The sequence below is a fragment of the Callorhinus ursinus genome, unplaced genomic scaffold (genome assembly GCF_003265705.2).
Source record: "Callorhinus ursinus isolate GAN/ISIS: 27379988/994484 unplaced genomic scaffold, GSC_fseal_2.0 scaffold4, whole genome shotgun sequence".
Classification (NCBI taxonomy): Eukaryota; Metazoa; Chordata; class Mammalia; order Carnivora; family Otariidae; genus Callorhinus; species Callorhinus ursinus.
In genome coordinates, this window is record NW_027397066.1 from 84982075 (window position 1) to 84999768 (window position 17694).

The 17694-nt window shown below is 34.5% G+C and overlaps 1 protein-coding gene across 1 annotated transcript in view; it reads right to left on the minus strand.

Moving 5' to 3' along the window:
• The window catches only part of TACR3 (tachykinin receptor 3), a 73993-nt gene that overhangs the window by 33384 nt on the left and 22915 nt on the right, over nucleotides 1–17694 (minus strand). Inside the window, exons 2-3 of the mRNA XM_025873725.2 lie at nucleotides 4115–4303; nucleotides 1536–1686 (exon numbers count right to left, since the gene is read on the minus strand). Of these exons, the coding sequence (XP_025729510.2) occupies nucleotides 1536–1686; nucleotides 4115–4303 (340 nt within the window). The remainder of the gene's footprint in view (nucleotides 1–1535; nucleotides 1687–4114; nucleotides 4304–17694) is intronic.

The window sequence follows — 17694 nt, forward strand, 5'->3', positions numbered from 1 at the left end:
TAATTTGTTTAGGAGTGAACAAGAAAAAAATGTAAAAAAAAAAAAAAGAGATGCCTAAACCAAAAGAAAGAAATAAAAGATGGGAAACTAAGTGGGTACTATAGACACAGACATTATTCTGAAATAGCTATCAGTTATTTAATGTGATAACCCCTAAAACATAGCTATAAAAAATATGATTCTCAAAAGTATTCTGAAATATGAGCAAGATGTTGGAAAATGAGCTGAAACCACAAAGTAGAAAGAGAAACTGTTCATTTAAGATGTGTGTTATTGATGTTCTTCTAGATTTAGGGTTTTTTGTTGTTGTTTTGTGCTAAAGGCATAGTTTAATTGTGCACTTCATTTTTAAGGTAAGTTTCTTTGAAAAAGAAATAAGTCTATAACTTTATCCATATTATAGGCTGAAATGACTAAATTAATGTGCAGAAGTTCATGCTACTTTTTGTTTTCAAATACTAGAGACCATGATAAAATGTGAACTGAACATAAATCTTATCTTCCATTATTTAATGATAACAGGAAAAGCATAACAGTACTAAAATGGAATCAATTTGCTACATTAGATTTTAAAATGTGATTGATCTTTGTTAAGTGAGAATTTGTAGGTAAGTGGTTTTTAAATTGTTGAGTGTTTTTTCAAGGGAAGTGTTCATGTAGTAAGGAGTAGTTCTACATAAATAAATGAATCGCAAATGGAATAAATAATAATTGGCCTAATCAGTATGACTCTTTCATCTTTGGGAAAACCTCTCTGATTTGTATCAGGAACACATCGACTGGAGAGAGGAAGATGGAATAGATGACTCTAGGATTCTTTTCAACTCCACAGATTTTTTAAAAATCTCGCTTGAGTCATATGATGATAGAAAAGAAATCTTCATTAAAGAAATCCTAATAAAATGTCAATATAATAATTTTTAGAGGCTTTTTGTTTCATCTGAATTGTTCAAAAATAAGCTTTTTCTTGCCACCCACTAAGTCATAGAAGAGCATTGGTGCAGCCCGCATCTCTTCACCAGGCTTGCATGATGGCTGGCTAGAAACCACATGGGGCTGGGGGCGTAGGGGAGGCCTGTGTAGGGGGAGAGGGATGGGTAGATGGATATTTGGAAATTATAGCACCTACTAGGAGAGATTCCTGGGGTAAAAGAAGCTGCTGGAAGATTAGAGGACATCAGAGGCATTCTGTTCAATAAAGGACAAAGGTAGCTATAGCCGCAGAAACATAATCACTGGAACTTCAACTGAAATTTCAGAAGTTTCAGGTGGAGTAATTGAGAGCACTCTGCAAAAGGTAATGCAAGTCCTGCTGTAAGAAACTGACTGTATTCCAGACTGATACTGTACATAGACAGTGCTTATAGAAGACATGAAGAAATTAAAAGAAAAAATTGATACAGAGAGTGAAAACATGACAAAAAAAATAAGAGTAAAACATCCCATCGCATTATATTAAAATGCCATGACTAGGCTTTCCCCTCTCTGATGGGCCACTAACACAAATGCTAGGTAAAATGATAATGGAACAGTACCTTTCTTTTAGCCTTTAGCTGCTCATGATACTTGTCACAGGTATCTCCTGGGATCTCTCCTCCCCAGAGAGTAATTCCAACAATGGTGTATGTGACACCCATGACGAGCAATGGGAAGCAGTACACCAGTATAATGACAATAATATGGTAACTGCAAGAGATGAAAAAAAATGCTGAAGAGCATATTGAGATGCAATATGTGGAACTCTGAATTCATTCCCTTTTAAATAATAATGGAAAATTCCAAAGATTACTTCCACATTTGCTCCAAGTCCTCATTTCCCAAATCCATCAAGATATCATGTTATTGTCTACTACAGGCATCCAAATGCTGCCAGTTGATCTTGGTCAATCTCTGATTCACATGCAAAAACTATAGGGGCATTGCAGTGCTGATTTAAACCATCCCTGTTCTCCCTGCCTAGAGGTTCAGGATGAATGCTATTTCTCTGCTTGGTAATTGTTCAGTTAATCTAATTAAATTTATCATCAGAGAGAAAGAGGTAAGGCCAACTAAACGAATCAACTGACTGATATTTTCTCATATGTAAAATTATTCTATATATCTCTGCAACAACAGTCATATTTGAAATAAATTGTTTTTTATCTGAATAAAAAATGTAACTGGATACTCTAAGCCAATTTTGGATCCACAAGCTATATGACTGTAATTTAAGAAAATCAGGTAATGACATTTTCATGCATTTCTCCAATGTCATGACACATGTGATAGCATTATTAATTTGGTAAATAACATTCAGATGTTTTAGTCACACCAGTGTCATGATACTATTTAGCAAACTAAATTCTAGGACTTCATAGCTTTCAATCAAAATTATAAGGATGCAATTGGGGAGGAATAGGAGGGCAACTGATAATATAACCACACAATTAGAATTTGTAGAAGTTTTGCGTAATTTCCACTGTCTTAGGAAGGCTTTAAAGTAATTAAAGAATTTGGAACACTAGTCGTCTCAATATCTGTTTCTTTGTAAAGAGAATCTTAAATCTCCTTGCCTTCCCGTTTCCTGATAGCTTATTAAATATTGAATTACCGTCAGTGGGAAGGAATTCAGGCAAAAAATAATTGAATTTTATTATCATGGTTACTTTTATTTTGTTATACAGCTAAGATTTATTAATATCAGAATAACAGTACTCGGTTTAATAACTGCTGCCTTCTTTTCCTTCAGTAAATATTTCTTAACATTTTTATTTAAAAATCTGGACTCTGGGCAGTCAGAGAAAGACAAATACCATATGATTACACTCATATGTGGAATTTAAGAAACAAATGAGCAAAGAAAAGAAAAAGAGAGAGAAACAAATTAAGAAACAGACTATTAACTATAGAGAACAAACTGATGGTCACCAGAGGGAAGGGTGGTGGAGGGATGGATTAAATAAGTGATGGGGATTGAGGAGTATACTTGTGATGAGCACCGCGTATTATATGGAAATGTTGAACCACCATTTTGTACAGCTGAAACTAACATTATACTGCATGTTCACTAACTGGAATTAAAATAAAAACTTAAAAAAATCTGGACATTGGGTATAGACCAGTTTGATAAAACAGCTGCTTTAAAGGATGACCATTATATTTGTATTACTTGTTATTGTTAAAGGGAAAAATAGGACACTACATAAGATTTTACTGAATTAAAATTTAAATGATCACAAGAAAAAATGCAAACAAGGGCATCTGGGAGGCTCAGTCAGTTAAGCTGCCAACTCTTGACTTCAGCTCAGGTCGTGATCTCAGGGTCCTGGAATCGAGCCCCATGCTTGGGAGCACGGAGTCTGCTTGGGATTCTCTCTCCCTCTCCCTCGGCCCCTCCCCCAGTCTCTCTCTCTCTCTCTCTTTGTCTCAAATAAATAAATCTTTAAAAAATGCAAACAGTTGCCCAGTTATGTTTTTTTTTTCTTTTTAAAAGATGGGCCCAAAATATGAAATACCAAATTCTATCGTATAGAATTCGTATTTCCATTCTAACCTAGTGTTTATGTTTCTTTAATGCTAAAAGAAAGGAACACAACTAAGAGCCTACTAGAACTGCCTTTCCCTGGCCAGGATTTTAAAAGGGCAGCCAACACCTTTGGGCTTCAGTTCTTCTTTTCTCATTCTTTTCTCAATCAATAATAACCCTGCTTTCGTTTGTGTAATGCTTTCATCTCCAGGGATCTTATCACCTCCTCCAGGAAACTCTCTAGCTCTACCCCATATAAATGTCATCAAATTTTTCCTATTAGAAACCTTTGTAACTTATAAAATTTATTGATCATATCATATTGTAGTATTTTAAACCTTTTTTTAAAAAAAGATTTTGGTTTTAAGTAATCTCTACACTCAATATGGGGCTCGAACTCACAACCCTGAGATAAAGAGTTGCTCTACCCACTGAGCCAGCCAGGCACTCCATGTATTACAATATTTTAATATGTCTATTTTCCCAAGTAATGTGTGAACCCTTGGGAGGAAATGCTTATATCTTATTTGCTTAATTGTTTCTCCCAACCTGTAGTTTCTCAAGTGTTCAATAAATTGAACTGAAAACCACAATAGAGAATTAACTTACGTGAAATGTTGTTTGGGACCTTCTGGCCATTGCACGTAGCAAAGAGTACGGCCTGGCATGACTTTAATTTTGGAGTAAAGACACTGAGGGAAGGCAAGTAGGAATGCTAGAATCCAAATACTTCCAATGACGATCTTGGTTGCTGTGGCAGACAGTCTGGGTTTCAAGGGATCAATAATGGCCATATACCTATATAAAAACAAACAAAACCATTTTGTTGAATCTCTTGCTACAGAGTTAAAAATGGAGATTCAAAGGAGTTATCTCTCTGGTAAGCAAGTTAATGAGGATTTTGCTTAGGTAGAGGCAGCATAGAATGATAATCACATCATAGTCTTAGGAATCAGGCAGATTAAGTTTCAAATCCTATTCTGTCACTTATTTAACCTTTTTGAATCTCAGCTTCATTATTTTAAAAATAGAAATAAGAACACCCACCTCGTAGGGGGTGAAGTCAAGATTAATAGAAACAATGTAAGTGAAAGGTATTGATTATTTGGTGCTGTGCCTAGCACATTATCAGAATTCATAAATGTCTGCTGAATGGAATTGGAAAAGTGTGTAGTAAGTGCTTAAAAATATGAGTTCTGTACCTCAAGACCTCCATTTTTCTTCTGTATGTTTACCTGTTTGCAAGAAAATTCTAGAGAACTAATATGGATATGATGGACAAAGATGAGGAACCCCTATAAAGATATCATCAACAACTTCATTTAAAAACATCAGGATACAAGTTCAGGATTCAGATAATAATGAATAAGTCAAGTTTGACTGAGGCTGTGCCTTGCTGTTACCTCTAAAATTGAATTCATGGTTTATCATGAAAACCTTCACAGTATCTATGTAACTCTGTATAACATAATAGTTATAAGAAAAATATATTTGAGACTCTTAAAAACACACTTAACATATGGTTTTTGTAGTGCAACTTTCTAGGAAATTGGAAACTCTTTGAATATGGTAACAAAAGTCAGGCTATTTCACTTGGTAAAATAGTAACCATGTCTGGGAGAATCAGTTAAAGTTTTAAATTGGATAATATGTCTAATTGCCAAATTCTGGCTAATAGAGCAGAAAGTTAATTAAAAATTATACATAAAATCAATTATATTTCTGCACTTCTATCAATAAAACATTATTTAAATTATTTTACTGTTGACCATTTTGTGTTTTTCAAATATATTTTGATTTATGCAAAATTTCCAGAGGCTTTAATTTAATCAATTTAATCAAAGAATGAGTGTTACTTAAACCCCAAACATTTCATTTTTTTATTTTTTTAAAGATTTTATTTATTTATTCATGAGAGACAGAGGGAGAGAGAGAGAAGCAGGCTCCCAAGGAGCAGGGAGCCCGATGCGGGACTCGATCCCAGGACCTTGGGATCATGACCTGAGCTGAAGGCAGACGCTTAACTATCTGAGCCACCCAGGCGCCCTATCCTTAGTTTATTATGTATGACAGCTAATAGGTATAAGTGAATGTTAGGTATGAAAAAAAAATCATAAAAACAGTACCATAGTTTCAGAAAATTAAGTAAACCACACAAGAAAATAAAATGCATATGTGTAAAACTGAAAACGTACCTCTTGTGCTTATGTTGGTGAATAATAGCAACATTTACTGATTGCCAACCATAAGCAAGAAATTTATTATATACACTATATATATTTAATATCCAGAACAATCTAGTCAACCAAATAATATTATTATCTCTATTTTACAGAAAATTGAAGCTTGAACACATTAAGCAAATTGTTCAAAATGACCCAGATGGTAAGGGCTTAGAATTCTAAACCAGTTCTGCCAGTCTTCAAAGTCCTTATGTTTAGACTGTGTCTTTGAATATGACTGCTCATGTAAGGAATCATGGAAGAGAAAGAAAAATATATAAGGTAGATGCCATCCAAAGAATCACATTTTGCCTCGGAATCCAAAAGCATTCATGTGCAATGTTAATGACAGAAGTCAAGCATAGATAGGTAATATTTGTCGTTGGGCATTTCTGTTTGCACTGCTGCTGATTACGATTCACCACAGCATTTCTCTCATTATATTGACTTGTTGCTTAATGGACGTTTCTAGAGCCAAGCACGGCACTTACCAATAAATTTTGTTGTACTGAACTGAATATTCCCCAACTCTATTATAATCTTTGGCTTTTTTGCTTGCCCTGGAAGTATATGACTGCAGTTTGGATGTTCAGACAGTTGATTTTTTGAGACTAAAAAGAGAATTTGAGTGACATGAGGAGGGTTAGAATTTTCCACAGTTACTACAACTCAAATAATTCAAAAAAAGGTGCAAGTTGCTTATTGATTGTTTCGGTGACTTACTCTATATTTACAGAAATTATTTCCTGACAGGGAGAATATCGTCTTATATGAATTATATGAAAACAATCAATTTATATTCTCGTTAACCAGCACTTTAGTGAAAATAGAAATTTAGGAACTTCCAGCTGACATTTTTATCATTTCTGGTTTGGTCCATTATTCATCCAACCAAACATTTATTGAATGCCTACTGTGGTATGCTAAACACTACAGTGATACAACACTGAGGAGAAACGACCTTCACAGAGCTCACAGTCCAGTGGAGTAGATAGATACTAATCAAATAATGTAAACATAAAATTACAAATATGACAAGTGTTACAAAGGCAAGCAACATATAGCCATGTGAATGCATTTACTGGGAAAAACATATTTAGATTGTGACTCAGTCTTCCCTAAGAAAAGTCATTCTGGCTTGAAGTTTGGAAAGGTGACTAGGCAAGGCGGCAGAAGAATAAGGAGTGCCAGAAGATTTGTAGAAGAGCAAAGGACATGGGAAAATCTCCTGTGTTAATGGGTTTTTATTGGTTGAATTGTGTGTCTCTAAAAAAGATATGTTTAAGTCCTAAACCTCCGTATCACAGAATGTGACCCTAGTTAGAAATCGAGTTTTTATAAAGGCAACTGAGTCAAAATGAGGTCGTTAGTGTGGGCCCTAATCCATATGACTGATTTAAAGGAGAAATTTGGGAACAGAGAGAAACATGGAGAATGCCATACGAAGATGGAGGACTGAATGATGCATCTAAAGAAATCAGAAGGGGAGACAAACCATGAGAAGCTCTTGACTCTGGAAACAAAGGGAGGGTTACGGAAGGGGAGGTGGGTGGGGGGATGGGGTAACTGGGTGATGGGCATTAAGAAGGACATGTGATGTGATGAGCACTGGGTATTATACACAACTAATGAATCATTGAACACTACAACAAAAACTAATGATGCAATGTATGGTGATTAACATAACATAATAAAAAACAAAAAACAAAACAAAACAAAACCCCAAAAAACTAATGATGTTGGCTAATTGAATTAAATTAACAAAAATAAATAAAAGCCAAGGAGTGCCAAAGACTGCCAGCAAACCACAAAAAGCTAGGAGGAGGCAAGGAAGGGTTTTCTTACAGGTTTCTGAGGGAGCTTGGCCTTTGTCAACCCCTTGATTTCAGACTTCAAGCTTCCAGAACTGTTAAGACTGTAAAAATCTGTTGTTTTAAGTCACTCCATTTGTGTTACTTTGTTACAACAGCCCCAGGAAACCAGAGCTATGGGTAAGGGGGGGGGGAAGCATTGGGCACTTGAGTAATTAAAGACTACTGTAACAGAAACACAGAAAGTGAATGGGGGAAGTGGTTAGAGATGGGGTTGTACAGCAGGTTCTAGGTCTCTTGTCCTGTGGCAAGTAGGCTGAGGTGATCAGTCAGAGGAGAATAATCAGATTTTAGTATGGAGAATAGACTGAAGGAAGGAGAAGAATGGAAGCAGGGGAGTAAGTGACGTGGCTATGTTTTGGTTTCCATGAGAGGATTGCTGCTTGGAGTAGGGTGTTACCTGGAGGTTGAATTATGTTAATGGTCTGAGGAAAATAAAGGAATGTTGAAACATTGTAGAAAGGGAGAGCCAGTTGGCCAAAGAAGTAGGTACGATTGCCAGGCACTGCTGACAAGACCGATTTGAAATTGGTAATTAAGAATTCACTGTGGCATCAATATTTCCTATTCTGTGACTCTCTCCAGCAATAATAATTTGCTCGAAAGTAGGCATAAAAAATAAAAGGATCCTTGGGCTCATCCACATGAATATCCTCTGGACCCTGAGAAGAAATGGTCTAATCTGAGTTATATTATCACCTAAATGATTGTCAGTACTTTTATTTCTCCTTTCAAGAAATTCGTATCTTTGATGTGATCACATTAGCTGTTGCTAGGTTTTTGTCTGAGCTTCTCGCTACCATTTTTCCCTCACTAAACAGATTCTCAAATATGTTAGTCTCCTTGGTCTGATTATTTCATATGTAACAGCTAAGATTGGATTCTTCACTCTTCCAATTACCATATCACTTAAACAAGTTTAAAGTCACTTTTTATTATCTTTTGAGTCTGAAATTTTCAGAAGCATCCATTGAAAGCTCATATTTTTAATGCCATATTTTATCAATTTTCCTTTTCATTCTAATGAATTCCTTTACCACTTACTTTTTTCTGATATAATTGAAGGGTCTTTTCTGGTCCCTCTGATGTCTAAAATAGAATATTTTGACATAACTTTTTCAATAAGTAAGCCTTTTCCATTTTGCAATTCTTGATATCTGTCTGGTATAATTCTTCTTTTTGTTAACATTTTTATTAAGCTCTGTTTCTGGATCTTTTCATGCTTCTGCAAATTTTAAAATTTTGGTATGAAGACAGAGTGCACTCTTCAGACGGGTACTTGATTATATTAACAATGCAAAGAATATTTGCCTGAAATGACATGGGTCTGGCTGTTTTCCAATTTGCTTCTGGCCACAGTAGACAAAGTCTTAGTCTGTAGAGCCCATATATAAAATGCTATCTAGCTATTGTCTGCGCAAAGTAAAAATTAGTTGCAATAGGTGTTCATGACACATAAAATTTCAACTTCTGACCTTTGGTGCTAAGGCATTTTCTGCTTTGAGAAGTCACTAGAGAGAAATATAATCTTTTCTGAAATTGCATTTTGTAGACAAATTTTATTTTGTGCTTTTTCATAAGTGTTTTAAAGAAGCAAGAGTGAGCCAATGAATCTGTTACATTGTCTTAGTGAATTTTGAAAGGAACAAGTATTTATTGAAATGAACATATATACATACATTCAAATACATGTACACATATAATAGGAACTTTAAAATATTATCAAGCGAGAAACAAATCACTACTTAATCAAGTTTTTAAAAAGATTTTATTTATTTATTTGTCAGAGAGAGAGCGCACAAGCAGGGGGAGCGTCAGGCAGAGGGAGAAGCAGGCTCCCGGCTGAGCAAGGAGCCCGACGCGGGGCTCAATCCCAGGACCCCGGGATCATGACCTGAGCCGAAGGCAGACACTTAACGGGCTGAGCCACTCAGCCATCCCAAGTTTTTTGATTTTTATAAATAAAATTTATAAACAGGCATTTGAGGGAGATTATATTTAAAAAATAAAGTTTCCGAATAGTAAAAGTACTTGACCCTCACTATATATACTTTCAATTTAAATTTGGCAATTAGGTCTATCTATTCATTTATTAACTGAATATCAGCTATTTGTTTTCAACTATTTCTTGAATGCTTTTTTTCAAGATTGTATTACAATCTTTGGCCATATTGGTAAATGAAATAGATATAGTTCCTACTCTTGTGGAGTTCAGAGTCTAACGCAGAAGAAATACATTATTCAGATAGTCACAAAATATGTTAAGAAATTACTACCTAAATGTTGCTTAGGAAACATTGCCTCTGTGATATTTAGTTAAACTTTCCTTGGCGCTTTATTGTAATGGCCTGCGCAAGTTCAGCACCCTCCCCCATGATTTCTAAGTGAAATCCAATCTGTCCTATTTGGTACCCTCTGTTTCTGTTCTTGAATCTGTATGAAATACATTCATCTCACCCATTGTGAACCTGGCTGTGAAATTGTACTGATGATTTCCACAACAAATCCAATTATATAAAGCATTTCAGATTTCAAAATTTTATTGGATTTAGGAGTTTGGCGGGGGAGAATATACTGGCACTCTTCGTCCTGATTCTAAACTCAACTTTCTCTCTTTGTTATACTCACTTTATATTCTGTAATTTAAAAAAACTCTCCACATACCATGGGTGACCCTCTCATGTACAGTGCCTTGAGAAGTTTAACCCAGTTCCCTGGGGTACTGTCAATAGGCTAATCTGTCTAACATAATCCTTTGGGAAGTCTGCAAAATAAAATTGTCTCCCTTGTGTACACCATGATGTTATGAAGACATGTACTAGTAATTATAAAGCATAAAACAAGCAATTTGACTCAGTCTGGGGTATAGGCTGAAATGATGGTAGAGATATTAATAGGCATGGCTTCCCTGAGGAAGCAACATCAGTTTAGAATGATAAATAGGAGTTAATTAGAATGAAGGTGGATTTGGAAGAGAAAGTAATAGCAAGTCCTGAGGTTAGAGAAAGCATGAGGTATTTGAGGAACTAAAAAAGCTAGCTTCTGTACAGCACAGAGGAGGAAAAAGCAGAGGTGTCAAATGAGGCTGAAGATGTAGGTATTAATCATGACTTCACTGATATTATATATCCAATATATATTTAGATTTTCTTTTTTGACAATAAAAGCAATAATTGCTAACACCTGTACAAGATGCTATTCTAAGAGCTTTATATATAAATCATTTAATCTTTAAATTCCATTTGTAGTAATTACAAAATGAGTTATAACAAAATGCTACCTCATTAGTGAGTATGACGTAAAACAATTTCTCCTCAAAATTTCAGACACGAATTTAGAAGTGGTTTTCTAAATTGACAATATAAAACTTACTGCTAATGATTCTCTAATGTTATTTATACTACCTCTGATGATAAATAATTCAAAAATCAGAACATAATAGGTTATTTCATCCATGAGATACTATAAAACTCTAAATCACTTTTTTTAAAGTCCAATTTACTAACATTTTGTGTCATTTCTATATTGGTTCAGAAAAATAATGGGAACATACATCACCACTTCTATATATCACTTCGAAAGTACTGCTTTCACAAAGTCACCTTTATGTTATCAATCATGTACTAAAAAGTTAATTAGTTTCTTTGCTAAGAAACTAATTCCTCTTGAAAATACTTTTGAACTCTTGGCAAATTATTTTCCTGGAAGCAATGCCTTCATTAAAATATATCTGAAGTTGGGGTGCCTGGGTGGCTCAGTCGTTAAGCGTCTGCCTTTGGCTCAGGTCATCGCCCCGGGGTCCTGGGATCAAGCCCCACATCAGGCTCCCTGCTCAGCGGGAAGCCTGCTTCTCCCTCTCCCACTCCCCCTGCTTGTGTTCCCTCTCTTGCTGTGTCTCTCTCTCTCTGTCAAATAAATAAATAAAATCTTTAAAAAAATCTGAAGTTGAAATTGACCTATAAATATTTTTAGTATTCAGTATTTTATAGAGATAACACAAAACACAATACGTAATTGTGTGTAGTACAATTATACATGATATTCTATTTATACTATAAGGTAATATGCTTCCTAAAATGCATACAAAACCCCTTTTCAGAACAATAAGAAAAGATATTCAATCCAGTTTAATTTCATTTTATAAGGAAAAGAGTTTTTAGATGAAGAGACAATTCAAAAGGTTGCCCCAAAGTGGAGGAATTCGAGTAAGGGCTAAAGAAACTCCCAGGTGGGAGCAATAGACATGTCAAATTATAATCCACGGATAAAGGAAGTGAAATTTCTTAAGAAGAGAAGACTCAGGACACTTGCTAGCTTTAGTCAAATGTATAAGGAGCTGTAGTGTAGATAGTAGAGCAGTTTGAGATCACTATAGGAGGTAGAGCTCAGACTACAGTTTCTGGAGAAAGATGAATCACAACTCCCTAGGGGACAATAGATTGTCTCCAGTGGTAATAAGTCTCTCTTCTCTTCTCTCTCTCTCTCTCTCTCTCTGTGTTGTTGAGGCACTCAGGAATCAGGAATAAAATGAGTCACCATTTATTGAGTGAATTAAAGGATTATAAACGTAAGGTGAATTGTTGAAATAGATAAAAGTAGTCTCCCACACAACTTTGAGATCCTAATTTTCATCAGAGGGAGGTTGTCAGAAAACTAATTATAGTTCCAGGCCCTCGTCATCAAAATTACAACAGGAAGCAGATTATTGGGACAACTGAGTGAAGTAACTTATTACTTTGTGTAATTTGCAGAGTACTTTGTGTAATTTGCAAGTATGACTCATATATCAAATAGTATTGAGCCAAAATTCACTTCCCCTCTATTAGCTTCCCCTTATAATTGACTTCTCTTTTTATGACTTTTATATGCATTGATTAAGTAAAAGCTACATATTATAATTAGCACTACAAGTCAATAGTTTTGGCAGACATTTTTCTTAACTAACAGCAACATTAAGAGATTATAAGAGTGGATGGAAACATTTTTTTTTAAAGATTTTATTTATTTGACAGAGAGAGACACAGCGGGAGAGGGAACACAAGCAGGGGGAGCGGGAGAGGGAGAAGCAGGCTTCCCCGCTGAGCAGGGAGCCCAATGCGGGGCCCGATCATGACCTGAGCTGAAGGTAGATGCTTAACAACTCAGCCACCCAGGCGCCCCTGGATGGAAACATTTTATATCTACTCTTTGGCGGTGTGAATGACTTCAGAAAAAACCCCATGAATATTACTATGCATATATGAAAATATGTTTATGTTTCAATAATAGGTTTTACACTTTTGGAAAATGAATACTTTTTTGAGTGTGTTCATTGTAAGTATTATTCATATGTACATATGAGTTACTCTGAACCCCTTTATTTTTCTCATTTCCTTTGCACAATCATAAACCTTATCAATTCAGCTTCTGACACCACCAAATCTATTCTGTCCTCCCTTTCAACTCTCAATTCCTGAACTATTGGAACATCACCATAATGGGTTTCCCTGATGCTACTCTTTCTTCACAATGTCTTTAAAGTTATCTTTCTAAATTATTTCACTGTCTCTTCACTTTTGACAGGATTAACTGCAATTCTGCACACCCTTTACTACAGTGGCACTAAATATCTTACCTTTCACTCAAACTTACTACATTGTATCAGTCAGAGCTCCAGGAGAAACAGATGGCACACTGGCATGGGAAAACTAGAGAGTTTAATAAAGAGGTCATTTATAAAGTTAAATAGATAAGCCATTTACAAACCCCATTTTACAAAGGTGTAATAGGAAATCAACTTGAAATGAACATTCCTAGGATTAGCAATAGCAAGGAGTGGGAGGAGTGGGTGTCCTGGCCAGGTCTGAAGGATGAAAGAATGCTATAATCTGAAGTGAGGAGATGAACCCTTGGGGGAGGAGTACTTGACAAGAGATATGTTGGGGGCTTAGCCAATTTGCAGCAATCCTGAATGGAAGGAATGGTAGTAAATACAACCCAAAGTTGCTCTTCTCTCTTCCTCCCATTTCCTCCAAGTGTCTCCCATTAGGCAAAGCCAAGAAGAGACCAGACAGCAAGGGACCCTATAGATGCATTAAGTCCACAGATATGGTCAGCCTGGTGGGGAAGGGGCAGAAAAATGGAGTAGACTAAGTAGAGAGTAAATCTGAACTGAGACATGGAAATTGTCCAGCTCACATAGCCTTTAATAATTTCATGTTTCTCACCTGGTAGTTTCTTTGCTGGAATGATTTTTCTTGCTCATACCTTACTTACTCTAAAGTTCTACAGCTGCTAAACTTTTAGGCATCCTTCAGTTTCCACTCAGGTTACAGAATGATCACCGTGGATTCCTTCCCTTCTCTTTGTCCAGAGTTAGTTTTTAACTTTCTCAGGGCTCCAACAGCCTTATGCTCATATTTTGATTTTAGCTCATTGGAATTACTGATTTATTCTTCTCAGTGTTCTGTAGCACCTAACAAAGTATCTATAGTAGTCGACATGATAGTTTAATAGTGACTGCAAATGGTTATTACATATTTGGATGTTGAATACTTGAATACTTCTATGGTTGTTGAATATTTGGATGGAGTGAATAATTGATTACAAATGGAAACTTCAGCATGTATACAATTTTTAAAGGAATAGCTTTCTTAACTTTGCTAAATGGGAATAATAAACAATACAGAGTATGATTATAAGGTTAAAATAACATTAAATAACACAGTATATTCGAAGAGACTTAGCCAATGTCAGGCACTGTAGACACTCAATCTAAAACATTCCTAACTATGTTGAATAAAATGAAATTAACACTTAGGACAAAAACAAAAACAAAACAGCTAAAGTGGTAAGTTTGAGACAAAAACAAACAAAACAATTTAACATGGTTCTTAGAACTTGTGATTGGCAAGAAAGAGAAACACGTTTATGTCCAAATTCTAATCTAAGGATTGAAAAAACATCTTTTGATATTGTCCCTAGCTCTTCAACACAAACCAATCCCATAAGGGTAGCAACAGTATAGGTATTTCTCTTCTAAATCTCTCCATCTGAAACAATTTTCTATATAGGGAGTAATGAAATTTCTATGCAACTTCAATAAGGACATCTAATGCTCAGTGATTCAATGATTAAATGGAAATATTCAGTGTTACATTTGGAGATTTTTAAAATTCTTTGTGTATACTAGGAATCAATTTTGTCTAATGTGGATCTACACCATATCAAACTCCTTTCTGAAATAAATAGTGGTGTGTAGCAAATCCACTAGATTATCTTTAAACTCGTAGAGATGATGACACACATAAAGCAGGAGGATTTCTAAATCTTTGGGTATTTAAGTTGTGATGATGTAAAGGTTTCTTTAACTGTGCAAATGGAAGAAAACAGGTAATAGCTTTTAAACTTGGATTATAAAGATGGAAAATCTTTATTCATATCTTATTCATATCTTATTTTTCTTTTTCTTTTTCATATCTTATTTTCTTTCTAATTATGTTTTCATTATATCTTTTTAAGGTAATTTGTGCTCAAATTATTCAGTGTTAGGAAAACAATTTTAAAAATTTCTTCCATTCACTCAGTCATGCAGGAAATATGTATTGAGTGCCAAATATATGTAGTCATTATCCTAGATGTTATGAATATAGTAGTAAACAAAATAGATAATAGTAAATATTATGAAGAAAAACAAAGCACAATATGTGGGTAGAAAATAACATGAGGCTACTATTTAGACGGTGATCACTCAGTTCACATATGATATACACTGAGAAAATGAAAGGTATCTATTCATTTCTTTGTAAGAGTTGCTTTTTTTGTCCTCTTACAACACAACTATAAATATAATTTTATTTTAATAACTTTTCTTCTTTGTGGGCCATAACCCTTCCATGCTTTTCTGAACAACAATATGCTAACCAATTAGAAAACTTAAGTAAAATTGAAGAATTCCTAAAAGGAAGCAAAAGACTGAAATTGACTCAGCAAAAATAGAAAATCTGAATTTATATATAACAAATACAGATATAAAATCAGAAATCGAAAATATTCCCACAAAGAAAAATCAGGTTCAAATTATTTCAGTGATGAATCTGCTTAAACATTTAATGAAAAAATATGACCTGTCATGGGAATGTAGTGTACAGCATGGCTCCTATAGTTTATACTGTATTGTATAGTTGAAAGTTGCTAAGTGAATAGATCTTAAAAGTACTCATCACAAGAAAAAAATTGTAGCTGTGTGGTGATGTATGTTAGCTAGACTTATTGTGGTGATAATTTTATAATATATACAAATCAAATTATTATGTTGTGTATGCAAAACTAATATAATATAATATGTTAATTATTTCAGGAACATACAAAAAGTATTATCCATCATGGAAAAGTGGAAATTATTTCAGAAATTCAAGGTTGATCTGAAAATCAGTTAATATAATATACCATAGTAATAGGATAAAGAACAAAGACCATGTGGTCATATTAACAGAGGCAGAAAATAATTGTCTAAAATCCAAAAGCTTTTCAGAATAAAAACTCTCCACACACTGGGAATATAAAGGAACTTTTTCAACCTGATAAAGTGCATTGATGAAAAATCTACAATTAACATCATACTTAATTGTGAAAAGTTTAATTCTTTCTCCCTATAATCTGAAGCAAGGCAAAGATGTCCAATTTCATCACTTCCAATAAAAATTGTACTGGAAGTTCTAGCCAGGTTAATCAATCAGGCAAAAAACAAACAAACAAAAATAAAATATAAAATAAAGAAAAGAAAAAAGAAATAAAAGACACGCAAATTGAAAAGAAGAAAGTAATGTCTTTATTAGCAAGTGACATGATCCTCCATACTGAATATCCTAAGGAATGCACAAAAGCCAAAACCCATTAAAATTAATAAATAAGTGCAGCAAGGTCACAGGGATACAAGTTCAATCAACTGCATTTCTACATAGTAGCTATGAAGAATCTGAAAATGAACTTTAAAAATTCCATTCAGCAATGAGGAATTTGAGAAACAAAATAGATGAACATATGGGAGGGGGAAATAAAAGAGAGAGGGAAACAAACCATAAAAAACTCTTAAAGATGGAGAACAAACTGAGGATTCATGGAGGGAGGGTGGTGTGTGATGGGCTAGATGAGTGATGGGTATTAAGGAGGGCACTTGTTGAGATGAGCACTGGGTGCTGTATGTAAGTGATGAATCACTGAATTCCATTCCTAAAACCAATATAGCACTGTATGTTAGCTAACTAGAATTTAAATAAAAATTAAAATTTAAAATTCCATTCAGCAGCACCAAAAAGGATAAAATATTAGGAATAAATGTAATGAAAGACTTGTACATTGAAAACTACAGAACATTGCCAAAAGATATTAAAGAAATTAAGGAATATCTCAATAAATGGAGGGACTGTCCATGGATGGGAAGTCTCATTAAGCTGACATTACTTCCCAAGTTGATTGAAAGGTTCAACACAATCCTTATAAAAATCCTTATTCTAATTTCAAAATTTAAAAAGCTGATCCTAGAAATAATTTGGAAATGTCTCCCTGAACAGTCAAAACAATTTTGAAAAATAAGGACAAATTTGAAAGACTTACACTTCCATATTTCAAAACCTATTATGAGCCCACAGTAGTCAAGATAGTATAGTACAGGCGGAAAAATAGACATATAGATCAATGATCTAGAAAGAGCGGGGGTTCAGAAATAAACACTTACATTTATTGGTTGATTTTTGACAAATGTGCCAAAGCAATTTAGTGAGGGGTAGTCTTTTCAACAAACAGTACTGGAACAATTGGATAGCCACACACAGAAAGATGAATTGTTACCCCACACCTCACACCATACACAAAAATTATCTCCAAATGGATCATAAATAAATGTAAGATCTAAACCTATAAAACGACTGGGAAAAAAACATGGAGCTGAATCTTCTCTACCTTAAGGTAACTAATGATTTCTTAGACTGACCACAAAAGCACAAAAAATGAAGGGGAAAAATGATATATTGTACTTCATCAAAATTAAACATTTTGCTCTTTCAATTTACCATGAAGAAAGTAAAAAGACAAGCCAAAGACAGGGAGAAAATATTTG